The sequence below is a fragment of the Budorcas taxicolor genome, chromosome 2 (assembly GCF_023091745.1).
Source record: "Budorcas taxicolor isolate Tak-1 chromosome 2, Takin1.1, whole genome shotgun sequence".
Lineage (NCBI taxonomy): Eukaryota > Metazoa > Chordata > Mammalia > Artiodactyla > Bovidae > Budorcas > Budorcas taxicolor.
In genome coordinates, this window is record NC_068911.1 from 130,550,055 (window position 1) to 130,577,229 (window position 27,175).

Consider the following 27,175-nt stretch of genomic DNA (forward strand, 5'->3'; position numbering starts at 1 on the left):
AACTCCATGCTATAGACTTAATGTTTACTCCCACACTGGTTCTTTTTATTTCTTGCATGTTATCTACTTCTTTATGCCTCCTGGTCACACATGCTGCATTTAAGTCTCTGAAAAAGTTGAACTTGAGACCATTTTCTATAGATTACCATTTAGTACATCCTCCTGAGATGCTTTGCCCTGAGCTTCCAAAGACCTTGTATGCTTAGTCACTGAGTCATGTCTGACTCTGCAATTTGAGATCTTTGTAGGCACCAGAGTCCACCTCACATAACACCAAATATATTAAAATGTATCCTCATTTCATATTAAATATAATTTTTATATTAAAAATAAAAATTTAAGCAGCTTTTTGTAATTGATTTTAAAAATTTAGCTCAAGTCTTCCCTGGTGGTGCAGTTTTTAAGAATCCAACTGCCAGTATATGGGCCACAGTTTCGATCCCTGGTCCAAAGATCCCACATGTTACGGGGCAGCTAAGCCCATATGCCACTGAGGCCATGCTCTAGAGTCTTCGAGCTGCAACTACTGATCCTGTGTGCCACAACTACTGAAGTCTGAGAGCCTAGAGCCTGTGCTCCACAACAGAAGTAATTGCAACGAGAAGCCTTCACACTGCAACTAGAGAACGCCTGAGCACAGCAACGAAGACCCAGCTCAGCCAAAAATAAATAGATAAATCAATCTAAAAAAAAAAAAGATTGGCTACTTTTTACAATTGGCTATGGTTTCTCATCTGTCATCTCATATACCTTGGAATTGAGAAAAGCTAATCTACAAATTGTGTTCAAAGCTAAAGACATTTTTATGAATATGAAAGGAAATAATGGTTTGATATATTATGTTTTACAGCTGTTTAAATTTTGCAGTTTTCATAGTTTAGGGGCAATATATTTTTTAACAGGTTTCAAATGTTTTTGGGGACCCCTGAAAAGTTCATAGGTCCTCGTTTTTAAAATGACCTGCTTATAATTTTATAACACAAACACAATCTATTATTAGAATATTATTGTTTATCAACTGTTACTTGCTCAGGGAAGTCTTCCCTGACCTTGAGTATGTTAGGTTTGTCTGTCACATGCTCTCCTAGCAAACTTTGCTTCCCAGCAGTATTTCCATCAACTGTAATTACCTAATTATTGCTATTACTATTTATCCACAGTCTTTTTTCTCTGCTAGCCTATTGAGAGCATACCTGCATCTTCTCACAGGAAATCTGTTCCAGAGGAGGGTTTCATCACTGATGAGAGTCTGAACGTCAAAACCTAAAAAGCATTCTTAAAACATATCCGCCCTCCTCCACGTATTATCTGGAACATCTGCCTTTAACATTGTATGTGCCTGTAGTGACAGCAGTGTGGTCTTCTGAAGACATAATTTATTCTTGGCTGCTTAGCATTGGTCTTGGGTCTCTGGCCCTTCTGGAGACCCTGTGAGCTACCTAATGTACTTGGCAAAGTCGTGATGAATCTTTTTATTTACCACACAGAAATACATTTAAATGTTTAGCTGTTGTATTCATATGGGGTGGGGGTGGGGGTGGGGGAGGTTCAACAGGCAGGGAACATATGTATACTTATTGCTAATTCACATAGTTGTATGGCAGAAAGCATAATATTGTAAAGCAGTTATCCTCTAATTAAAAGTAAATTTTTAAAAAGGATGTTTTATATTTATTCTGGAGTTTCCCCAGGTATAAGGTTGTTCACCACACTAAACAGAACTTTGCAAACTTAAAACTAGAACTTCGCGGGGGAAAAAAATGGTTTTAACTTATTGAGCACCTAACCAGGTGTCAGGAACTGTGGTACATTTCCCACACCATTGCACTGAATCCTCATACAATTAAATTCATTTGTTACCGTCCCCGTTTTACCAGGAGTAAACTGAATTTCAGGGCTTCGCTGGTGCTCAAATGGTAAAGAATCTGCAATGCAGGAGATCCGGGCTTGATCCCTAGGTTGGGGAGTTCCCCTCGAGAAGAGAATGGCAACACACTCCAGTATTCTTGCCTGGAGAATTCAATGGACAGAGGAGCCTGGTGGGCTATAGTCCATGAGATCACATGACTTCCTGACTAACACTTTCTTTTCTTAAACTGAACTTCAAAGTAGCAGTTCAGTGTCCACAGGAACAAGCAAGCAGGGCCAGGGTCTAAACTCTATCCTGGCTCCAAAGCTCAGACTTCTTCTTTTGATATCCTACCTCATATGTTTCTGAGCATTGCTGCTACCTAACCTGGAAGACTTCTTTCTTATAGGATTGTGTTAGGCAGGGTGCTCATAACCAAGAAATAGTGTTGAGGAAGGAGACCATGCCCCAGGGATGGTGGGATGGGAAGTCAGGAGGAGCCTGGGACACCAAGGAAGATGCTACTCAAGCCCAGGTCTGCTGATTTCTGGTCTTGTTACACAGAAAAGCAAAACCTTATTTGGTTAAGCCACTCCCAACCCCACATGCTGCCTGATCACATCTGTTACAGTGCCGAGTGGTTCTACTTTTGAAACTTTTAGGTGTTGAAAACAATTCTTTCCCTGAGGATTAGTATCCCCATTAAGACACAAAGGAGTTGAAATTGTGTTTTTTTTTTCGTAACCAACCTAAGAAATTCTTACATTAGAAAGCCTGGACTGTGCTCGCTTCTGCAGCACATAAACTAGAAAGCCTGGACTTCAAATTTCCCAGATGTCCGTGTAGGTGGTTCTTGGCTGCCCTGCCCAGAGCCAGGTCTCCCGCTGGCCAGGCACAGCAGTGATTAACAGGGAGGGCACAATGAGTGCATGATTGAAACTTGGAGGGTCAAGCTTCCTTTGAAAGAAATGAAAAAAATTAAGTTTCTTTCCATATAGGCAAATCTACTTCTCCCAGCTCTTTTAGGGTTTTTTGGTCTGTGACATTAGCATTTCTAGATTGCTGGTTTCTTCAGCTTCCAAGTCTGAGTGAGATATATGAGCCAAAAATAAAACCAAGAAGTTCACCACTGGTTGTCTTATATTTGTTTTATGTCTAATCATCTGTCAGAACTGGCTTTATAAACTTTGGGCTATTGCACAAGTAAAATTCACTCTAGAGGTATGATAAATTGCCACGATTAATACTATTTAAATAAATATGGTTCTGATGGTTTGCATTTAGCTTATTTTCCTACATATCCACCAGTGTATTTTGATTTAACATTCTTGGTTAGAGACTCCCCGTTGTTATCACCTACTCCATTTCAGTGCTCACTTGAAATTTAGTCATTCCACACAGGGAATTGCTGGGGCCCTAGACGTTGAGAATCCCATGGACAGAGGAGCCTGATGGGCTACAGTCCACGGGGTCGCAAAGAGTCGGACACGACTGAGCGACTTCACTCACTCACTCTAGAAGTTGAGAGGAGGAAACCTTCTTAATCATAATGCTGAAAGAGCCATGATACTGCCAGCCCAGAGGAATGGTAGTGAGATGTCCAGATAGTGAGGAAAGACTAGGAAGGAGACAGCTCCTGAGCTCTTCCACTGTGAAAGAAATGCAAATGCATCTGGTACATTTATAGTCAAATATATAAACACCTGGTCCTGGTAAAATAAACAATTTGGAGATGTGATATGGACTTACCATAGCTTGCCTCCTGCTTCTGAACCCCCTGAAAGCGCTGAGTCTCTTAAAGAGAGTGATGTTTCTGTTGTCTTTAAGTGACATTGATAGAGCTGCTGCTTAGCTCAGTGGCTATTTCTCTGGTGATTAGGTATTAAATGCTGTCCATGGAAATAACGGGGATATTCAACCCAAATGGGATGGAACTAACAGGTGGCTATGGAAACCTTAGACAGAAGTGCATAGATGCTCTACCAAAGGGGAATGTCAAAACCTCCCACCAACATCTATGATCTCCATACTTTCTCATTATAACTTACAAGTATTTAAAAAAATCACATGCCAGAGCCCCTAAGGAATTCCATAGCATTATGAAAAGAACTGACTGTGCAACTGGTAGATAACTAACTCTAAGGTTAGTCACATGTAACTCCTTAGGCATATACAGTCCAAGTTTTGTTACTTTTTGTTTTTTAAAAGATAGAGCTACTTACATATAATGCTCTAGAACCACTTGGTAATGATTTATTAACCATCATAAAAATTTGTCACATAACTTAGGGGTGAATACTGGAGTAAATGCTTATAAGATAGGCTTTCAGGGTACAACTACTAAGTCTATTCTAATAAAAGATTCTTTTAAAAAAATAAGAAATAACATTAAAAACAAACTGTGAAAAGAAAGCATTCTTATGCAAATTAAAAAAAATTAAAAGCAAGATTTCTGAGTTTTCCTTTAGCCAATATACATTTCTATCTCTGTCTTTAATACATCAAATTCCTCCTGCATACTGACAGAATATATACCAGAATCTCTGCCTGTTGTAAACCCTGCCTTTGGGAAAAACGGTCCCATTTTTCTGAGTTTATTACTTGTGTTTCATAACTCATGGCATTTTGTGGGCTCCAGCAGCAGTATTTATTTCTACCAAAAACCACCAACTCTTAAATATGGAACTCAGGTTCTCTAAAAGTCAAAACAAAAACATTTCTGCAAACAATGTTAGTAGCTATTTCCACAGAATAGTACTGAGCAGAATATTCTACGTTCCTTTATACATACAAAGGTAATGCTTGTGCATGGTAGAAGCGGAATAATTGCACGTCAATCTTACCATCAATTCACAGAGATCAGTTACACCATATATTTGATAACATGTAATACATACCTGTCATATGTGTAAAACATATTATGAGCATTAGTGTTCAGTAAGACAATAGCCCAATAACAAATGACATTTTGTTATTCAAATGATCTTATAATGTCAACACCAATGCTAATAAAAATATATAATAGGCCGAAGTCATCAATGGCACAGTTGTAATTCATTTGAAGTTTCCCACATTTCAAAGTCTTTCATAGAAATTCTTCTATTTAGTAAAATTTTAATCTTTACCTGTTAAAGGTTTGGCAAGGCAGTTTCCCCTGTTAGCAGAGGGAAAAAAGCAAAGATGGAACAAATAGGTCACCATACATATCACATATGTTGTGAGCACCTCTTTACTCCTGTAGGACTGAAAATTCTGGGTTGGCAACCCACTCCAGTATCCTTGCCTGGAAAATCTCATGGACAGAGGGGCCTGGAGGGCTGCAGTCCATGGGGTTGCAAAGAGTCAGGCACAACTGAGCGACTAACACTAACATTTTTCATGCTTTAGCAATCAAAATAAAAGCATAATTTACATCTAGATAGATGTAAAATGCTTCAGTTTTCATTTAAAGTTGGTGTTTCCCTTTTCAGACTATTTACAATTTTAAAAAGAGAATTAATTCTGTCTACTAAGGTTTTTAAACATGGACATTGTGAGTTCTTTTCGTATTGAATTTTAAGGTATGATGCTTCACTCTATTTCTAGACTGTTAGATGCAAGAAAGTTTAAGCTTGATGAATCAGTACAATGTTGGTAACATGGTGACCTTTTAAAACCAAAGACATTAAAAAAAAAGATTTTTTTTCAAGGATATTTTAACAAATAAGGATTTGCTTTGTATATACATGCCAAACTTAAAGACAAAACTTGGATTAATTGTTATATTCAAGAAATAGGTATTTTATTAATTAGCCCTTTATATGTGTATGAGAGAGAGAGGGAAAGAAAATTTTCAGCTTAAGTAAGACTCTAACTTCCTGAGAATTTTCTAATTAGGTAAAAATACTGATTGAGATATTTAGTTGTCTTACCAGCAATTGTAAGAAAAATATACTTTGCATATTCATGAGAAACTGAAGTACATTATTGGTTAATATCCTAATAAGGCATCTGTTTAAACAGATGTTTTAGTTGAGAAAACTGTGAAACATGCTTCTAAATTTACAAATATGTTGGTTACTCTTCCTTGCCTGGGAGGTTGAGCCAAAGTTTATGTAGATTAGAGGAAAGCCTGAGTCTGGAAAGATTCAAAGTATCCCATAAATGCAGATAAAGTAATACAGTAAAGTAACTTGGGAAATATTTAAATAATTATTTACAGAACGTCTGTTGCTTTCCTTCTTTGCTCACATACAAGTGACCTGAGTTACTCCGTCTTCCTGGTCAAACTGTCCATCATCTAGTTCGCGCAAGACGCTGTCACTGTTGCTGAACCCGGAGAAGCTGCTGGGCTGGCCTGGCCTCTTTTTCATCCAACATTCTCTAGAAGGGGCAAGTAGGCACTCCTCAGGCGGGCTTCTGCTCTCTGCAGGCTGTAACAGGTCTGTGTCCAAGCTGACGCTCCTGCTTGGGGCTTTACTCCTGTCTTCACTTTTCACGTGCCGGCTGCCTTTCCTCTGAAACACAAGAGATTAGCAACTAGGAGTTAATAAAAGGCTGGGTGTCGTCCTGCCCCTCTGTTCTAGCTCTCTGTCTGCTTCTCTTCGAAATCCTGCTCCTCTTCAAGGACCAGCTCAGCGCCACCCCCCGGCCAGGTGAAGGTGTGCTCCCCTCTCTGTTAATAACCATCTGTGGCTTCCTGGCCCACCCTTCGCATTGTCAGGTTGGTTGTGTGGCCCTGTCTGGGCCCTCAACAACACTTCTGAGGAGAGAGACCTGTTGAGATCATACTTTGGGGAACAAAGCAAATAGAGATACACTTGAAGCTTCCATTTTTCATCTTGGTATTTGTTAGGATCTGAGCAGCAGAAAAAGTGCCTTAGAGGCCACCTCACCCCCATTTCTATAGAAATAGTCTGCACAGATAATTCAGATAGAGATCATATTGGAAGAAAGGGTGCTTTTCCAGGTGGGGTGGACCCCTCTCCTTGTCCTACTACAGAACGCTTCTGCCTGGCATGGTGGGATTGTTCAGTGACAGGACCAGCTCATTCTGCAGGCTGTCTGAGAAGCTGTAGATATTTTCACTATGAAATATTACTGAGGCCTGACCACGCCCTTGGTGTGGTTCAGAATAAAAGGACATGTTTTTCCTGCCAAGGAAACTAAGTCAAAGATATCTAAGTCACTAGAAGGAGAGCTCAGGGAGACAACTTTCATGTTCAGACTTCTGATGAAATTTTCTTATGGGGGTTTCTTTAATACTGACAACATGACATATATTGCATCATGTGCATATACTTAGGCACAGAAACTGAATAAGGATACACAATAAAAGATAAAGTGAAAAGTGAAAGTCACGCAGTCGTGTCCAACTCTTTGTGACTGCATGGACTAAAAAGTCCATGGAATTCTCTAGGCCAGAATACTGGAGTGGGTAGCCTTTCCCTTCTCCAGGCGATCTTCCCAACCCAGGGATCAAACCAGGTCTCCCTCATTGCAGGCAGATTCTTTACCAGCTGAGCCACCAGGGAAGCCCATGATAAGATAAAAAAATTTTAAAGCCCAGTATTTTTCATACTATCAAGAGTTTATTTTCTTAAAGCTCATTTACGTGTTAGCTGAGAACTAGGATTATATTTTCTCAAATGTGAGAGGTAAAATTACTAAAATAAATCAAAAAACGTTAGAAAAAAATATAGAGGTCAGATTCCTAGGCTAGTCTTACAAAAGTTTGTTAGACCATAGATTTGTTGAACTACTGTGTATAAAATACAAAAGTATTTTCTACTGGTTTTCATGGCAAATACACAATACAAACAAGCAGCTGTATTAAATTGAATTTTATGGACTGCTAGGGAATGTAACCATGGTTGATGGTGGTTGACAGCATTGTTTATATAGGGAGATGCAGGCTGCAGTGTGCTGTCTAGAAAGGAATGTGTTGGCAGCTCATCTTTTTCTTGGCTGGTTACCTGAGTTCTTGGGCAAGTTTAAAGGAACAAGTCTGCCGTGGGACCTGCCTCAATAAAGGCCCACCCTCATGTCTCAAGTCAGATACAACTTGATGGCGGGGACATTTGCATTTGCATTCATCAAGTGCAAATATTAGATCTCAAATCCTTTTCTTTTTTATTCTCATTCACCAAATGTACCGAGTTTAACACAAGCAGTTGAACCTGACAGACTTACCCTTAAGGTACAGAAGTTGAGAATGGCATGTTCTCCCTGGTGTTGGGATGCTGGTGGGTGAGGACAGAGCCTTTTGGCTACAGTCAGGCATAATTGGTACTGCTCCTTTCTCAAGCCTGGCTACTGGCTCTTTTCCATATGCACAAAGGATGCATTCACTTCTGAATGACCTCTCCTATTGCCTGAATGAAATGGGAAGAAGGGGTGCCTAGGAGCACTTGGCAGTCTGGATCTTTCCTTCTTCACAAGCACCGGGGCCAAAGGTAAATTTTGCAATAAATTCCTTATTGTGTATCAGCTAATAGAGGCCTACTCTCACATACTCAATGAGAAATTTCTTAATAAAAATTATGTATTAGGATAATAAGATAGAGTAATTCACTTTTAGATAAGAATTAATAAGTAAACAACCACCAAATACAAATTTCAAATATTAGAAGATAATTAAATACCTAACTCTAAAAAAGATTAGAAAAAACTCTTATGCTCAGAAAGACTGAGGACAGGAGGAGAAAGGGGTGACAGAGGATGAGATGGTTGGATAGCATCACTGACTCAGTGGACATGAGTTTGAGCAAATTCCAAGAGATGTTGAAGGACAGGGAAGCCTGGTGTGCTACAGTCCATGGGGTCACAAAGAGTCAGAAACGACTTAGGGATTGAACAACAACAACAAAATGTCACAACAAATCCTTTTCTTTTTTACTAAATGACTCTTAATAAATACATCTTCAGCAATGATATTGCCTCCCTTACTACACATGAGAAGACTCTTGTGAGTTTCTTGGACAGCAAGGAGATCAATCCGTCAATCCTAAAGGATATCAGTCCTGAATATTCCCTGGAAGGACTGATGCTGAAGCTAAACTCCAATATTTGGCCTCCTGATTCAAAGAACTGACTCATTGAAAAAGACCCTGAAGCAGGCAAAGACTGAAGGCAGGGGGAGAAGGGGATGACAGAGGACGAGACAGCTGGATGGCATCACTGACTCGATGGACCTGAGTTTGAGCGACTCTGGGAGACGGTGGAGGACAGGGAAGCCTGGCATGCTGTAGTCCACGGGGTTGCAAAGAGCCAGACACAACCGAGCGACTGAACAACAACTCCACATGAAATAATAGCTTTGCCAACAAATCAAATTGCAATGTTCTTATAACTTACAGCGTAGGAGACGGAAACCTGACCAGTCCAAGAAGATCATCCACTCGAATCCTTCCTTCTACCGACATGGGACCCAGAAACAAGATGGCATTTGTCCAAGGTCAAAGGGTAGATGGCTCTGAACTGGAACCTAAGTGTCTTATCTTATTCTTTTTACATTTTTCACTATGCAAAAAATGTGAGTAGATTTATGGTCAAAGATTTGTATGTTTCTCAAAGATTTCGAATTACAAAAATAATACATGCTCAGTGTAGAAAACCTGGTAAAAACAAAGAAAAAACGCAAAGCCCATCCACAATCCCATCTCACAGAGATACCACTGTTAATATTTGGCATGTTTTACTATGTATCTATGGGCTTCCCTGGTGGCTCAGTGGTAAAGAATCCACCTGCCAATGCAGGAGACACATTTGATACCTGGGTGGGGAAGATTCCCTGGAGAAGGAAATGGCAACCCACTCCAGTATTCTTGCCTGGGTAATCCCAAGGACAGAAAAGCCTGGCGGCCTACTGAAGAAATGATGCCTTTGAACTGGTGTTGGAGAAGATTCTTGAGAGTCCCTTGGACAGCAAGGAGATCAAACCAGTCAATCCTAAAGGATATCAACCCCAAATATGCATTGGAAGGCTGATGCTGAAGCTGAAGCTCCGATACTTTGGTGACATGACACAAAGAGCCAACTCTTTGGGAAAGACCCTGATGTTCGGAAGGAATGAAGGCAGGAGGAGAAGAGAGCAGTAGAGAATGAGATGGTTAGATAGTATCACTGACTCAATAAACATGAGTTTGAGCAAACTTTGGGAGATAGTGGAGGATAGAGGAGGCTGGCATGCTGCAGCCCATGGGGTTGCGAAGAGTCAGACATGACTTAGCGACTGAGCAACAACACTGCATTTGCATATGCACACAAAGAGGTGTATAGCTCACTTTAGCACTTAGCGTTCACTGTATTTTGAGTATTTCCCTATGTTATAAAGAGATTTTTCATGCTACATTGTTAGGCTTATTCCTATAGGTTCTCAGAATTCATACGGGTTCTCTTTCTTCTGATATTTCACTTTAAATTTAGGGAGATTCTATCAAGATTTGCATGCAGATCTAATGCCACCATAGATAAAGTCAGTCACTTTTGTTTTGTTTTTTTTTTTTACTGTGCTGGGTCTTAGTTGCGGCATGTGGGATCTAATTCCCTGACCAGGAATTGAACCTGGGCCCCCTACACTGGAAGCATAATCTTAACCATTGCACCTCCAGGGAAGTCCCCAATTGATCAACTTTTGAGAATCATCCTCATTTACTAAAAATGAGTTACCCATTTCAAATACATGAGACTCAGTGACAAAGCAGTTGCATTTAGGGTGCCCTGCCAGTCTAGCTTTCATTTTCCACACATGATGTCTTAAAAACATAAGCAGAATTATACCAGTAATTATAAGATATCGCATGCCTTGTACAGTGTCATGATGGATAGAGTGGAAGAGTACCTAAAAAATACGATTTATATAGCAATAAAAACATGGAGTGGACATTCAGGATTTCTCCCCCTTGTGTGTTTCAGGCTTGAGGGAGGATTAGAAAGCCACTGAAAGGCTAAGTGTAGCTCTAGTACCAGTTAGAAGAGTCAGAGGCTTTGAATTACACAGAGAAACCCCACAGAATATGCTTGCTCACAAAGTATGTTCCTGGGTCAGGTCATCCAAGCTTGGTGCTGTCAAAATCAGTCAAGCCTGGGAGGGGAAAAGGTGTCGTGGACAACCACTTTTCCAGTCAGACAACCACTTTTCTAGCCAGCTTTCTTATCCACCTTCTCTACTGCAGTGTAGGCACATGACCCAATCAGATCCAATCAGAGTCCTTCTCTGGGATTGCTAAATTGACTCTAGAATAACGAAGCTCTTTCTGGACTTCCTTGGTGGTCCAGTGGTTAAGAATCCATGGGTTCAATCCCTGGTAAAGAAGAATTCCACATAAAGCAGGGAAACTAAGCCTGTGTGCCACAACTACTGAGCCTGCACTCTAAAGCCCTCAAGCCACAATTACTGAAGCCCGTGCACCCACCCTTGAGGCTGTGCTCTGAAGCAAGAGAAGACACCACAGTGAGAAGACCAAGCACCGCATCTAGAGTTCACCACAATTAAGAAAGCCTGGGAGCAGCAATGAAGACCAAACGCAGTTAAAAAAAAAGCATTAAAAAAAAAGTTCTTTCTAAACATTAAGTAATTTACAAATTACATTACTTTCAGGTATACAACATAGTGATTCAATATTTTTATAGATTATATTCCATTTATTTATTAAATATTTAAAAAACTATTTACTTGACTTCGTTGGGTCTTAGCTCTGGTGTGCAGGCTTAGTTGGCCTGCAGCATGTGGGATCTTATCTTCCTTGACCAGGGATTCAACTCAGGTACAGGGAGTGAAAGTGCCGAGTCATAACCACTGGACCAGCAGAGAACTCCCTGAGACTGGCTTCCTTTAATCAGCATGCTTTTTGAGACTGCTGTTGTTGTTCACTCACTAAGTCGTGTCCTACTCTTTGTGACCCCATGGACTGTAGCACGCCAGGCTTCACTGTCCTTTACTATGTCCAGGAGTTTCCTCGGACTCGTCCTTTGAGTCGGTGATGCCATCCAACCATCTCATCTTCTGTCGCTCCCTTCTCCTGCCCTCAACCTTTCCCAGCATCAGGGTCTTTTCCAATGAGTCAGTTCTTCACATCAGGAAGCCAAAGTATTGGAGCTTTAGCTTTACCATCAGTCCTTCCAGTGAATATTCAGGGTTGATTTCCTTTAGGACCGACTGGCTTGATCTCCTTGTTGTCCAAGGGATTCTCAAGAGTCTTCTCCAACACCACAGTTCAAAAGCATCAATTTTTTGGCACTTAGCCTTCTTTATTGTCCAACTCTCACATCCATACAGTATTGCTGGAAAAACCAAAGCTTTGACTACAGGGGCCTTTGTCAGCAAAGCGATGTTTAGGTTGGTCATAGCTTTTCTTCCAAGAAGAAAGCGTCTTTTAATTTTGTGACTGCAGTCACCGTCCACAGCAACTTTGGAGCCCAAGAAAATAAAATCTGCCACTGTTTCCACTTTTTCCCCATTTTTGAGATTAATCCATGTAATTGTGGCTATCAAGAGTGTATGTGGGGATTTCCCTGGCAGTTCAGTTAAGACTCTGGGCTTCCACTGCAGGGGCCACAGGACTTAATCTTGGGTGGAGAACTAAAATCCCACATTCTGCATGGCCAAAAAAGAGAAAAAGAGTGCATATGCTTTTATTTCTAAGTAGTATTTCATTGTATGGAAATACCACAGCTGTTTATCCATAAATCTGTTGAAGACATTTGGATTGTTTCCAGTTTTAGGAGATGATGAATAGAACATTCAAACTTTTATGTGTAGCTTTTTGTGTAAACAAAAGTTTTTCTTTCTCTAGGGCAAATGCTCATGAGAGGGATTGCTGGGTCATATCTCAGTGCACGTTTAACCCCATAAAAAGCTGCCAAATCATTTTCCAGAGTGGTTGTACTACCTGGCATTCCCACCAGCAGTGTTTTATAGTTCTGATTGCTCCTCATTCTTGATAGTCCTTAGAATTGTCAATGTTTTTTTAATTTTAGTCATTCTAGTAGATGTATGGTCTCATTATGGTTTTCATTTGCATTTCCCTTGACCGATAATTTAAATGTCTTTTTATGTGTTTACTTCTCTTTTACATATCCTCATTGGTTCAAGACTTTTAACTATTTTTTTAAACTGCATTGTTTATTTCTTATTTTTTAAGTTTTAAGATACCTTCTGGATACAAGTCTTTTGTTATATATGTGATTTGCAAATTTTTTTTTTCCTCCCAGTCTGTGGCTGTCTGTTATTTTCTTAGTGTTATTCACAAAGCAAAAGTTTAAATTTTGATAAAGTCTAATTTATCAATTTTTTAAAATGAATTATGCTCTTAGCGTCATATCTGAGAACTCTGCTTAGCCCCAGTTCATGAAGATTTTTTCCTATTTTTTTTCTAAAAGTTTTCTGATTTTCCTAAAACAAACTATCTCTCAATGCTAGTGCTAATGCTAGGTTGCTTCAGTCGTGTCTGACTCTTTGTGACCCCATGGTTGCAAAGGATTGTAGCCTGCCAGTTTCCTCTGTCCAGGCCTATGGATTGTAGTCTGCCAGTTTCTTCTGTCCATAGGATTCTCCAAGCAAGAATATTGAAGTGAGTTGCCATTCCCCGCTCCATGGGAGCTTCCCAACCCAGAAGTTGAATCTTCTTGTCTCCTGCATTGGCATGCAGGTTCTTTACCGCTAGAGCTACCTGGGAAGCCTCAATAGCTTAAAGAAATTGCAGCAGAAATTGGGACTATAAATATTTGAATTTATATTGACCATATTTTAAAATTTCTCAAGCTATCTAGAATATTGTATAAAACATCTGTGAAACAAATTCCAAAAGTAAAGGTCTTTATAACTTCAGAAGAAAAAATTCCAGTGATATGTTTTCTTCATTATGCAATTCTCAATTCCCTCCTTTATAACAGAGGCATGAAATGGCTTTGCTTAACATAAAAGTACTGTTCCATGTTGAGTGTAATTGAAACAAGAAGTCTTATATATCTTAACATCAGTCTCAGTAAAAGAAAGAGAAAATTTTTTTTCAAGGATTAAACCCTAGATCAATTTCCAACAGCCCATGAAATTTATAATTTTATTAAAACTTCTTGACAATCATAAGGCAATGTTTGTAAGGTTTCAAATTTCCACCAACTGGTTTTTAGAACCAAACACCTTTGAAAAAGGCTTCCCTGGTGGCTCAGATGGTAAAGAATTCACCTGCAGTGCAGGGGACCCAGGTTCAATCCCTGGGTTGGAAAGATACCCTGAAGAAGCAACCCACTCCAATATTCTTGTTGGAGAATTCCATGGACAGAGGAGTCTGATGGGCTATAGTCCATGGGGTCACAAAGAGTTGTACAGGACTGAGTGACTAACAGTTTTCACCTTTGAAACAATTATTTGTAAACCTGTATAAATGAAGCAATCCCGCATCAACCCCTTCCCAACAACAACTGATTTCAAGGTACAAGCAAAGAATGGTGCCATTATGGTCTTAAAAGTATATAAGAGTTTTTTTTAAGGCATGTTATAAATGTATAACTTTTACAAAATACATATTAGATGCTAAATTAACTCTGTGGTGATACTGATAGTCTACTGCCTTCTTGAAATAAAATAACAAATTATTTCCACTATGAAAATAAAAAGTATTTACAAGTTGATTTTCTGTTATAGTTATTAGATACTTTAGCTCCAGACTGAACCACTTACATGTTCTGCCCTGAAATAATCTCAGTATCCTGAGGTTTCCTGCTAGGAAAATTAAACATTTGTCAAAGGAAAAAATACTAAATCCATTTAGAAGTAGAATTCTAAGTTATAAAATATGTTGTTGCTGGGCTCCTCATGAGATGCAAACTGACCACTTAATTTTTATTAAAAAAGTTTTGTTTTGGCTGTGCCACACAGCATAGGAGACCTTAGATCCCTGACCGGGAACCGAAAGCTTGCCTCCTGCAGTGGCAGTGCACAGTCTTAACCCCTGGACTATGAGGAAAGTTCCAAACTGACCATTTATGTACTTCCTTACTATTAAATAAATGAAGAAGTAGTTTTAGATTATAATGGATGTAAATATAAAGATTACCCAAAGAAAAGCTGTCACTAGAGTACTGAATGGTATTTAAACAAAAAGAGCTCAGATATTTTCAGGGAATCACAGAATTGATATATAACCCTAAGAAAGGAGGCTGTGAAGCAGCTGAATGTGGTCTTATATCTTCACAAACATCAAGTACACAGCCCTCGTTAGTCAAAATCCTATTAGGCTGTGAATTCTGTTGATCTTCCTCAGAAATGATGACTATTTGCATAATGTTTAAAAAAGAAAAAGAGAAGGCTATAGTATGGTGAAAAGTTGCTTTTGGGAAGGAGAAAGAACAAAAACTTTTTCTGGCCATTCTTTATATAGGTCTACCCTGGCTTTTTCTTGACAGAATATATATATATATATATATATATATATATATATCCTATTTAAAAAAAAAATATATATATTATACTTTATTTTTATTTGGTGGCACTGCACAGCTTGTGGGATCTTACTACCAGGGACCAAGGATTGAAACTGTGCCCCCTGCAATGGCAGAGGCTTAACCACCTGACTGCCAGGGAAATCCGACAGAATATTTCTTGTGAACTTGTGAACTTGAGCCATTCTCCCCAGGACTGGAAGGCGCTGCTCACCTCTGGGCTCTAATTCAGTCTTTCTGAAATCTTTGTTAACTTGATCACTCTGCTCTCCTCCTAAGGGAGTTATCGTCCTATCCACTTACAGCCCCTCTACCTGCTTGCCTGTGGGGCCAGCTAGAGTCTGTTCAAAACCAATGTGAGACAACAGCATGGTTGAATTACATATACTGTTAATCTAGTAATAGCTTTGCTAGTTTAGAAAAACTTTGAAGTTTTATAAAACATTATTTTCTTGATAATACAGACTCACTTTAAATAATTTTCTGGTCCATTTGCAAGCTTCCTCTTTTGAAAGTTAAGCCTTAATTAATTAAGATTAATTAGGCCTTAGTTACAAAGAAGGCAATGGCAACCCGCTCCAGTACTCTTGTCTGGAAAATCCCATGGATGGAGGAGCCTGGTAGGCTGCAGTCCATGTGGTCACTAAGAGTCGGACACGACTGAGCGACTTCACTTTCATTTTTCACTTTCATGAGTTGGAGAAGGAAATGGCAACCCACTCCAGTGTTCTTGTCTGGAGAGTCCCAAGGATGGGGGAGCCTGGTGGGCTGCCGTCTATGGGGTCCCACAGAGTCGAACACGACTGAAGTGACTTAGCAGCAGCAGCAGGCCTTAATTAAGATTGCTTCATTCAATGATACTATTCTAAGTGTGCATCTACTAGGAGTCTAGTAAGAATAAGGTGACTTGAGACTCATCAGAGCCCTTCAGTAAAGAACTGAAAAAATACGACCTTGAGGAGAGAATACAAAAGTGCCGTCAGAAGTCAAGATTGCACAGATCTATCATAATATCAGGCACATTCACTTATGTGAATGAAGCTTATAACTGTAGGAGCGGAAAATTTTTCCTCTGTCATCTTAGGTTCAGCATCTCAGACCTGCAAATTAAACTAGAAAAAGATTAATAGGAGAAAAGGTTTATTTTGGATGCACACGAGGTCTGCACAGAGAAGTAAAAACCCAAAGCGACAGTTAGACCTGGGAGATGATTTTCATTTTACAAAGGGTGATACACTGTGGTGAAGTGACCAGACAAATAAAAAGGGATTTGGGGTTTTAGGGGCAGTAAACTGTGGGAAGTTAAGTATTTGGGAATGGCTTAGTGGTAAAGAATCCAATCCACCTGCAGTGCAGGAGACCCAGGTTTAATCCTTGAGTGGGGAAGATTCCCCGGGGGAGGGAATGCAACCCACTCCAGTATTCTTGCCTGGAGAATCCCCCTGGGCAGAGGAGCCTGGCAGGGTACAGTCCATAGGGTTGTGAAGAGTCTGGAGATGACTGAGCATGTATTTGGGGAAACTAATGCAAGAGAGGGTTTAGTAAGTTGTGGGGACTACAGGTGTTGTTCCCAATGATGCGTCATCTCCGATACAGGCTGCTGCTAAGTCGCTTCAGTCGTGTCCGACTGTGTGATCCCACAGACGGCAGCCCACCAGGCTCCCCCATCCCTGGGATTCTCCAGGCAAGAACACTGGAGTGGGTTGCCGTTTCCTTCTCCAACTCATGAAAGTGAAAAGTGAAAGTGAAGTCACTCAGTCGTGTCTGACTCTTAGCGACCACATGGACTGCAGCCTACCAGGCTCCTCCATCCATGGGATTTTCCAGGCAAGAGTACTGGAGTGGGGTGCCATTGCCTTCTCCATTCTGGTACAGGAGAGAGAAGCAATTTTACACAAGGAAATTTTTGTCACATTGGCAAAAGGAAAATTTATGTCCTGCTTTCGTCAGAAAGGGAGAGGTTCTGTTTCGTTGCCTTTAGCTCAAAATAGTAATCCTCACACCCAAATGGCATACTTTGGGGTCATATTCTGATTTCCTTCAGAACTGTCTCATGTTCCTGTTTGCTGGCACATTTCCCTTGTTATATGTTGGTTCAGAAGGCTGTTTCCTTATCAAGTTCCCACTTCCTCATCTGTTCACCATTTAGAATTACAGTGAGAGATTAAGGATTAAATGGTTCAGTTTAACAGTTCATAAAGCATCACTTTTACTCACTTCTGGTGTCTGAGCTGCTGAATTCCACATAACTGGTCTCTGAAGGAATACAACCTGCTTTGTAGCCAAATTCCCTTCACTGAAAATTAAAACAACAGCGTTAGCATTTCTAAATTAGTAATTCTCTATATTTCACACTTGGCTAGAATGTTCCACATGTATTCTTTGTAAAATAATCTTCTGATCCAATAATAATTATGAAATAGTCTATATAAGTTGCAGCAGATAAAACAAGGGAAAAAAATCCCTAAAAGCTAAATATGGTCCTTAGAAATTCTTTATGTTTAAAACTTGTAATCTCACTGTGCTAACATACTTGGTTTAGCATACTTATTTGCATTCTGTATTCTGTATTCTATGCTTATCTCTTTTCTTGTTTGTACATTATGATCATATTCTTAATAGCTGCATGATATCCCAAAGAATTAAGATACCAAAATGTACTAAGCCTTTCGATTATTACTGGAAAATTAGGTTGCTTCCGGCTTTCTGCTAATTATAAATAATGCTGCTATAGAAATATGTATAGTCTTCTTTATTCTTTATGACTTATTTCCTTGAGAAAAATTCATAGGCATGGGATTGTTAGGCCAAAAGGGTATGATTTAAGCTTCTTGGTATGCATTGTCAAATTTGTCTTATGAAAGAAAGAGACCAGTTTGGACTGCCATGTGTGAGAAATTTATATACATTTTCCACTGCTAGTTTCATTATGCATTAGCCACAGCTAGTTTCATTTTCAGATGCTTCTTTGTAGTCAGCTACTCAATATTCTCCTTATTTAACTACCATCATGGCAAATTACCCCTTGCCAAAGACTACTTGGGGTTTGGATTTCTCTGAAATGCTTTTCACAGAGTCTCCATGGATTTATGGGGAGGAGTGTCTGTAGCTAATGTTGCTCAGTTACGACTTTTATTATGCAAAAAACCCCAACAAAACCTCACTATTAGCTGCATTTTATGCTCAGCTCTTTTTTCTGAAAAACAAATGAAACATTGAAACTCTGGCCCTAGTGGTCAACCCCACACAATTTGAAAATCCCAAACTTACTGATACTGTTTAATTTTGAGAAAAAGCAAATCTTCCCACATAGTGGTAATGAGAGATTGTTCTTTTTTTTTTTATTAAAGACTGCTTTTAGTCTAATCTCATTTTAGTTTGACTCTATCTTTGAAAAAAAGACATGATGTGAAATATCTCCTAGCTTTGGGGAACAGCTTGAGTCATCTGGAGACGTCAGCATGAGAGCAGGAAGAGACTGGCGGTGCACAGAACAGGCTGGCTATGTGGGCAGCAGGGAGAATACTGGAAAGGGCAGTGGCTTTAGAAGCAGACGGTCCAGGATTCAAGGCTCAATTCTACTGTAAAACAAAGAATGTTGCTCACCATCTAGTTCTACAAGAATAAAGTCATTAGCCAACGCAAACACTGACTTACAGTTCACTCTGAAAGGAATTCAGGTGAAGATCAGAATGAAGCACTAGGTGCTCTGGGAAAACAGGCCCTCACATAGTTAGAAATATTTTAGGATTTTTTTTAATGAACCTGGTATCTTATATCTTCCCATACTTAGAAAAGATCTAAGGTCATGAACTGAGATGCCTGTTCCTTATGACTAACCTTCTACCAAGATGTGTGCTTGACTGGACGTAACCCTTTTCCAAAACTATGCACATGCTGACCTGTCTGCCTCACCTCTTGGGAGCATTCCTCAGAGCTCTCTGAAAGATTGTATCCTGCACTAGAATTCTTAGTAAGTCCCTCAGAACTCACAGCTCTCAGGTTGTGCTTCCCCCCCACCCTCCCAGTTGACAGTACTGAAATGGTGACTAATACCTGGTGACTTTGGAGAAGTTTTAAAATTCTCTTTCATTTCCTATCAAGCGCTTTGTGATAGATAAATAAGTCAGTGGATATGAAGAGCCTCCACTGTGCCTGCCACTGGAAGGAGCACAGCAAATGGGATTTCCTCCCAGTTCCCCCATTCATTTAATGAAATGTGGGGTAGGGTCGAGTGGGAGGAAAATATCTTAGAATCAAGAACATCTTCCAGAGAGAACAGTCAAGGGAGAGGGGGCACAAGAATAGAGCAGAGGTTTCTGGATAATGTTCAAGGTATGTGATGCAGGTAGAGAATCACATGCAGGAACCAGGCCTAGAACTATCCAAAGGTGAGGAGTCAGGCGACAGCTAGTCTTCTTGAATGGAAAGCCTCCTGGAGCCCTGAGGTAGGGACTGGGGGTGACCCTTGATGAGTTTTTCTCAAAAGATTATAGGATGGGGCCATCTGAGTGAACTAGGGTGTGATGTTTGGCTGACAGCAGGCTTCTCAACCTTTATGAATGGGGTAAAACAGTAAGTGTGGAGACAGTTACTCAAAGGCTGCCTATCTTAGGACAATCTTTGGTTGCCCAGGTAAGACTTTAGAAGGTCCTTAGAATTAGATTTAATTTGAAATATGTCTGAGACCTCACTGTCTCTGGTTTTCTAAAGGACATTCTGATATAAAATAGGTCCTCCTGGGACTTCCCTGGTGGCGCTGTGGATGGGAATCCACCTGCCAAAGCAGAGATCATGGGTTCGATCCCTGGGCCAGGAGGATTCCACATGCCTCAAAGCAGCTAAGCCCAAGTGCCACAAGTCCTGAGCCTGCACACTAGAGAAGCCATTGCAATGAGAAGCTGTTTCATGGCCATGAGGAGTAGCTCCTGCTCGCTGCAACTAGAGAAAGCCCACGCAAAGCAACAAAGACCTAGAGCAGCCAAAAATTAATTAATTAGTTCCATGAAATAAACTGCTTTCTGTTAAAAAAAAAAAAAAAAAAGTCTTGCTATTTTTGGGCTTTCCAGGTGGTGCCAGTGGTAAAGAACCCACCTGCCAATACAGGAGATGTAAGAGATACAGTTTTGATTCCTGGATCTGGAAGATTCCCTGCTATTTTCAGAACATCTGTGAGATGTGGAATGCCTTTTGATTTGAAGAATGATAATCATGGTAGAATGAAAGGGAAAGAGGTCTGAAACCATACAGAGGGACAGCTGTTTGATAGGGCAAGTGAGTCCCTCAGAGTCTCCAGGAGCTCCAGAGGTAACTCTGTGTACTGAGCTTGGATAGGACATTTGCTCTGTAGCACAGGTTTCTGAAAGGATTTGACTTGTAAAGTCATTATGGGATCAGAGAGATCTTCAAATGCTCTCCTGGAAATTCCTGGACAGAGCCTACACCTGCTATTACCTACAGAAATTTTTTACCCAGAAAGTACTATTAGTTAACTGAGTAACTTAATACTTTTCTGTGAGAGTTAAGAACCTTTAGATTCTCTTTTAGAGTGTTATTAATGGGTGGTCATGCTTTGATATAATAGAAAATCAATGCAGCTTTTGGAAAATGCTTGATTTCTGCATAAACTCTGTAAAAGTTATGGCACAACCTGCTTTGGTGAAGAGTATAGACTGCAAGTAGGGGATTCCCTGGGGGTTCAGACAGTAAAGAGTTTGCCTGCAATGCAGGAGACCTATATTCAATCCCTGGATCAGGAAGAGTCCCTGGAGAAGGGAATGGCAACCCACTCCAGCATTCTTGCCTGGAGAATTCCATGGACAGAGGAGTCTGGCAGTCTACAGTCCCCGGGGTTGCAAAGAGTAGGACACGACTGAGCAACTAACACACACACACATAGACTGCACATAAAGGCTGCTCAAGGGAATAGTCTTCAAAGAAGATGTGAAAATATCTGCTAGTCCTTCCTTCCTGAGGGCAGTAGATAGCTCCCCAGTGCCATTGTCTTCATGAGGTACAGGTTAGCCAGGGCAGCCTGGGGGGCTGGGTTCCCTGAAGCAATGGTGGAAAGCAGAGAGAATGGATACAAGGGCCTAGAGGGGAAAGGAGGGTCATCAGTCCAGAATAATGTCCAGGAAAGTACCATGACACCTGAGGCCAAAGCCTAGGTAGGATCTGGGACCCTGGGCCACACTGAAGGAAGAAAAGCGAAGGTCAAATCAGTGAGGCTGATTGGAAAAGTGAAACTAGTGGGAGAAGCAAGGTCAGGTCCAGGTGTTTGACCAGAAGAAACCAGTTGCAACAAAGTGAAAGCATGAAGGCTGAGTCAGTTCTGGGGTCACACCCAGGATTAAGCAAAGATCAGAGGACAGATGTGGACCTGTGAGAGGCAAGAGAAGCCCCCAGAACTGCTGCTGTCCCTGGGACAAGGGGCTTCTTCTCTCTGCCTTGGTAATAAGCTCATCTTTCAATGTGGGCAGATAGGACTGTGGGGATCTGGGGAGAGTGAGCCAGGGATTGTCTTGACAGTACAGGCAGAGGAGCCAGAACACAGAAGGGGGAGAAATGTGTTCAACCAGTTCTACAACTTTGTACTACACAATATCCGAACACATCATTTCTTTGTGATGTGTTTAACAGAGAGGCAGTGGAGTCTGGGAGAAACAGCATGTATGACTTTAGAGTCATACTGACCCTGGGTTTGCATCTCAGCTTTGTTGCTTACTAGCTATGTGACACTGATGAAGTCGTCCTATCTTTCTGAGCCTCCTGTTCCTCTTCTGTAAAACAAAGATGGTTCTAAGAATACCAGTGGTGGATATAAAGTTCTTAGCACAGACCCTGGAGCATGGCAGATGCTCAGTAAATGTTTCCTTCTCCCTTTCCTGTCTTCTTCTATGCATTTCATAAGAAAACAAAAAGGAGACTCTCTACTTGGTTATTTTTAAGGGAGGGAGGTTTGCTATGGTGTCAACAATCAAGAAAAAGACTAGCTTCCCGATAACAGAAAATCTCATGAACTAAACTAAGAAAAATAACTCAATTTGTGCAATGCTTTCTGTGCAGAGGGCCTGGATATGATCCCTGATCAGGGAGGAGATCCCCCATGCCACAACTAAGACCTGGTGCAGTCAAATAAATAAATATTAAAAAACAAACAAAAAACCCCTTAAAACAAAGACATCCATAAAGAGAGTAAAAAATACAAGCCTCAGACAGAATTAGGGAGACCGTCACAACACACATATAACCAATAAAAAGCCTCATCCAATATACATTTAAACACTCCTATAAATACAATTTTAAATGTGGGCAAAAGATTTAAATAGGTACTTGACAAAAGAAAAATCTCAGTGCTCAAGAAATGTATGAAAATGTGCTCAATTTTAGTAGCAATTAGGTAAGTACAAACTAAAACCACACTAGATCATACTATATATACAATTACCAGAATGGCAAAATTTAGAAGTATGACAATATTTTTTTGTTGGAGCAATGGGAATTTTCATGTTCTGCTGGTGGGCTAGTAAGCCGCAATATTCTACTTGAAAAGAGTTTGGCATTTATATCTATAAAGCGAAAGAAATAAACTATAACCCAGCAATTCCACTTCCTGGTCTATACCCTTGAGAAAATTGGGCATATGTGCTCAGGTTCATGCCAGGAGTCAGGGTGAGGAAATCCACCCATGGCAAAGGTCATTAGGAAGGAGGCTTCGGCATACACAAAGGTGGGATTGAATCTCAGGAAACCCCCTGTTCCTGAGCATCTACCCCCAAAACCAGAGTCTGCCTACTTTACTGCTTTATGCTCTCACCTACACCTCTGACTTTATGGGGGGCTGTCCCCCACCTCTCTCGGAGAAGGAGTTAACCTACAGCTCCAGTTAATAAAAATTCCTTGGCGTGACAAGGGTGTCTCAGGTCAAACCTCTCTGCTGGCAGACTAGCTTGTGTGACAGGATTATCCACACTCTTGCTACTATGTACGTGATTGTTTACAATCTCTCAACCATAAACAGCACAGAGAGTTTGGAGTATTTTGAAAGTCTTAGTTAGCATTGGGTTTTTCTAAAGATAAAAATCATGTTGGTGAATGGTTTTTCATTTGTTGAGCCAATATTTGCTGCTAAGTCTCCATATTCCCTGCCCTTATAATGAATATAACTAGCATATAGGAGAAATAAGTATTAACCTTTAAGATTAATCATGTTAACCTTAGGCTAAGTAAATTCCTTTCTTAATTGTAACCCACTACACCCTTACCCTATAGGAATGCAACTTTATCTGGTATCTTCGGAGGGTGGTGCCTGGTTTAAGAAAAATCACCCCTGGAAAATAAGTTTTTGGTTGACTGACCGTTATCAGAAAGAAAGGATCATAAAATGTAAGTAGGCCTCCTGGCCGGAAGATGATGTAAAACCCCTAAGACCTTTTTGTATACATTTATATGAAGCACCTGATTTTGATAAAGGTCAGGACTGCTGACCCCCACGTGACTTTAAAATTTCCATTTGTCACTATGTGTAACAAAAGGTATATAAGCAAACCTGAAAATAAAGAAAATGGATAAGTTTCTGGAAAGACTGATTCCCCCGTGTCGTTCTTTCTTCTTCTCCATTTTTCTGGCTGAATTCCCATCTGGAGCATGGGTGCTCACCATGCCTGCTAATTTTGCCCTGGCTTTTAAGATCCACGTGGGAGGGAGCCCAAGGAGGGGCACCCTCCGCTATTCAAGTGGGCGCCGGTGGCCTACGTAGGTGGTGCAAGCTTCTTGTCTCGAAGCTTTATTGGTATCCCACGTAAACCAAGCTATTTAGCCTCTTTTTTTCCACTAGTATTTTCCTACTACACTATTTCTTTCTAATCTCCCTTCATAGCTTTAATTAAGCAATTAATTCCTAGGATGCTGACTCCGTCCCTGCTTCGAATGACCCTGGATCCACTGGAGCTGGACCCCGGCAAGTTCAGAACAGCATGCTTGTCACAGCCAACACCTGAAAGCAACCAAAGCATCAGCAGCAAGATGGATAAATAAACACCTACACACAACTCTTACAGTAGAGTTGTGGATAACTCTTACAGCGCTAACTGAAAGAAACAACATGTGAAAGACTAGGAAGAAAGTGAAAGTGTTTGTCATTCAGTAGTGTCTGACTCTTTGCGACCTCATGGACTATAGCCTGCCAGGCTCCTCTGTCCATAGAATTCTCCAGGTAAGAATACTGCAGTGGGTAGCCATTCCCTTCTCAGGATCTTCCTGACCCAGGGATCGAAGCTGAGTCTCCTGCATTGCAGGTGGATTCTTTATCATTTGAGCCACCAGGGAAGCCCATGAAAGAATATATATAATTCCATTGCTATAAGATTCAAAACAAGCAAAACGAAATTGTTTATTTAGGAATACAAGTATGAATGGTAAGACTATTAGGCAAAAGAAGGAAGTGATTATCCTAAAAGTTCGGGTCATGTTACCTCTGCATGAAGGGAGTGGGTATGATGGGGTACTTCTAGGGTGCCACTGTCTTGTCCAGTGGTAATTACACAGTGTTTTTATAATTATAATTATGTATATTTGTCAACAAAGGTCCATCTAGTCAAGGCTATGGTTTTCCCAGTAGTCATATATGGATGTGAGAGTTGGACTATAAAGAAAGCTGAACACCAAAGAATTGATGCTTTTGAATTGTGGTGCTGGAGAAGACTCTTGAGAGTCCCTTGGACTTCAAGGAGATCCAATCAGTCCATCCTAAAGGAAAACAGTCCTGAATATTCATTGGAAGGACTGATGCTGAAGCTGAAATTCCAATCCTTTGGCTGCCTGATGCGAGGAGCTGACTCATTTGGAAAGACCCTCATGCTAGGAAAGATTGAAGGCAGGAGGAGAAGGGGACAACAGAGGATGAGATGGTTGGATGGCATCACTGACTCAATGGGCATGAGTTTGGGTAAACTCCGGGAGTTGGTGATTGACAGGGAGGCCTGGCATGCTGCGCTTCATGGGGTGGCAAAGATTTGGACAATACTGATGATATTCTCTGCAGCAAAAGATGGAGAAGCCCTATACAGTCAACAAAAACAAGACCAGGAGCTGACTGTGGCTCAGATTATGAACTCCTTATTACCAAATTCAGACTGAAATTGAAGAAAGCAGGGAAAACCGCTAAACCATTCAGGTATGACCTAAATCAAATCCCTTATGATTATACAGTGGAAGTGAGAAATAGATTTAAGGGACTAGATCTGATAGATAGAGTGCCTGATGAACTATGGAATGAGGTTCGTGACATTGTACAGGAGACAGGGATCAAGACCATCCCCATGGAAAAGAAATGCAAAAAAGTAAAATGGCTGTCTGGGGAAGCCTTACGAATAGCTGTGAAAAGAAGAGAAGTGAAAAGCAAAGGAGAAAAGGAAAGATATAAGCATCTGAATGCAGAGTTCCAAAGAACAGCAAGAAGAGATAAGAAAGCCTTCTTCAGCGATCAATGCAAAGAAATAGAGGAAAACAACAGAATGGGAAAGACTAGATATCTCTTTAAGAAAATTAGAGATACCAAGGGAAAATTTCATGCAAAGATGGGCTCGATAAAGGACAGAAATTGTATGGACCTAACAGAAACAGAAGATGTTAAGCAGAGGTGGCAAGAATACACAGAACTGTATAAAAAAGATCTTCATGACCCGGATAATCACGATGGTGTGATCACTCATCTAGAGCCAGACACCCTGGAATCTGAAGTCAAGTGGGCCTTAGAAAGCATCACTACAAACAAAGCTAGTGGAGGTGATGGAATTCCAGTGGAGCTATTTCAAATCCTGAAAGATGATGCTGTGGAAGTGCTGCACTCAATATGCCAGCAAACTTGGAAAACTCAGCAGTGGCCACAGGACTGGAAAAGGTCAGTTTTCATCCCAATTCCAAAGAAAGTCAATGCCGAAGAATGCTCAAACTACCACACGATTGCACTCATCTCACACGCTAGTAAAGTAATGCTCAAAATTCTCCAAGCCAGGCTTCAGCAATATGTGAATTGTGAACTTCCTGATGTTCAAGCTGGTTTTAGAAAAGGCAGAGGAACCAGAGATCAAATTGCCAGCATCCGCTGGATCATGGAAAAAGCAAGAGAGTTCCAGAAAAACATCTATTTCTGCTTTATTGACTATGCCAAAGCCTTTGACTGTGTGGATCACAATAAACTGTGGAAAATTCTGAGAGAGATGGGAATACCAGACCACCTGACCTGCCTCTTGAGAAATCTGTATGCAGGTCAGGAAGCAACAGTTAGAACTGGACATGGAAGAACAGAATGGTTCCAAATAGGAAAAGGAGTACGTCAAGGCTGTATATTGTCACCCTGCTTATTTAACTTCTATGCAGAGTACATCATGAGAAACACTGGACTGGAAGAAACACAAGGTGGAATCAAGATTGCCAGGAGAAATATCAATAACCTCAGATATGCAGATGACACCACCCTTATGGCAGAAAGTGAAGAGGAACTCAAAAGCCTCTTGATGAAAGTGAAAGAGGAGAGTGAAAAGGTTGGCTTAAAGCTCAACATTCAGAAAATGAAGATCATGGCATCCGGTTCCAACACTTCATGGGAAATAGATGGGGAAACAGTGGAAACAGTGTTAGAATTTATTTTGGGGGGCTCCAATATCAGTGCAGATGGTGACTGCAGCCATGAAATTAAAAGATGCTTACTCCTTGGAAGAAAAGTTATGACCAACCTAGACAGCATATTGAAAAGCAGAGACATTACTTTGCTGACTAAGCTCCATCTAGTCAAGGCTATGGTTTTTCCAGTGGTCATGTATGGATGTGAGAGTTGGACTGTGAAGAAGGCTGAGTGCCGAACAGTTGATGCTTTTGAACTGTGGTGTTGGAGAAGACTCTTGA

The 27,175-nt window shown here is 40.6% G+C and overlaps 1 protein-coding gene across 1 annotated transcript in view; it reads right to left on the reverse strand.

The window, feature by feature from the left end:
- Nucleotides 1–6,075: 6,075 nt before the first annotated feature.
- RFTN2 (raftlin family member 2) overlaps nucleotides 6,076–27,175 on the reverse strand; it is an 81,208-nt gene continuing 60,108 nt past the window's right edge. The window contains 2 exon segments of the mRNA XM_052636142.1: nucleotides 6,076–6,345; nucleotides 17,489–17,567. Coding sequence (XP_052492102.1) covers nucleotides 6,076–6,345; nucleotides 17,489–17,567 — 349 coding nt within the window.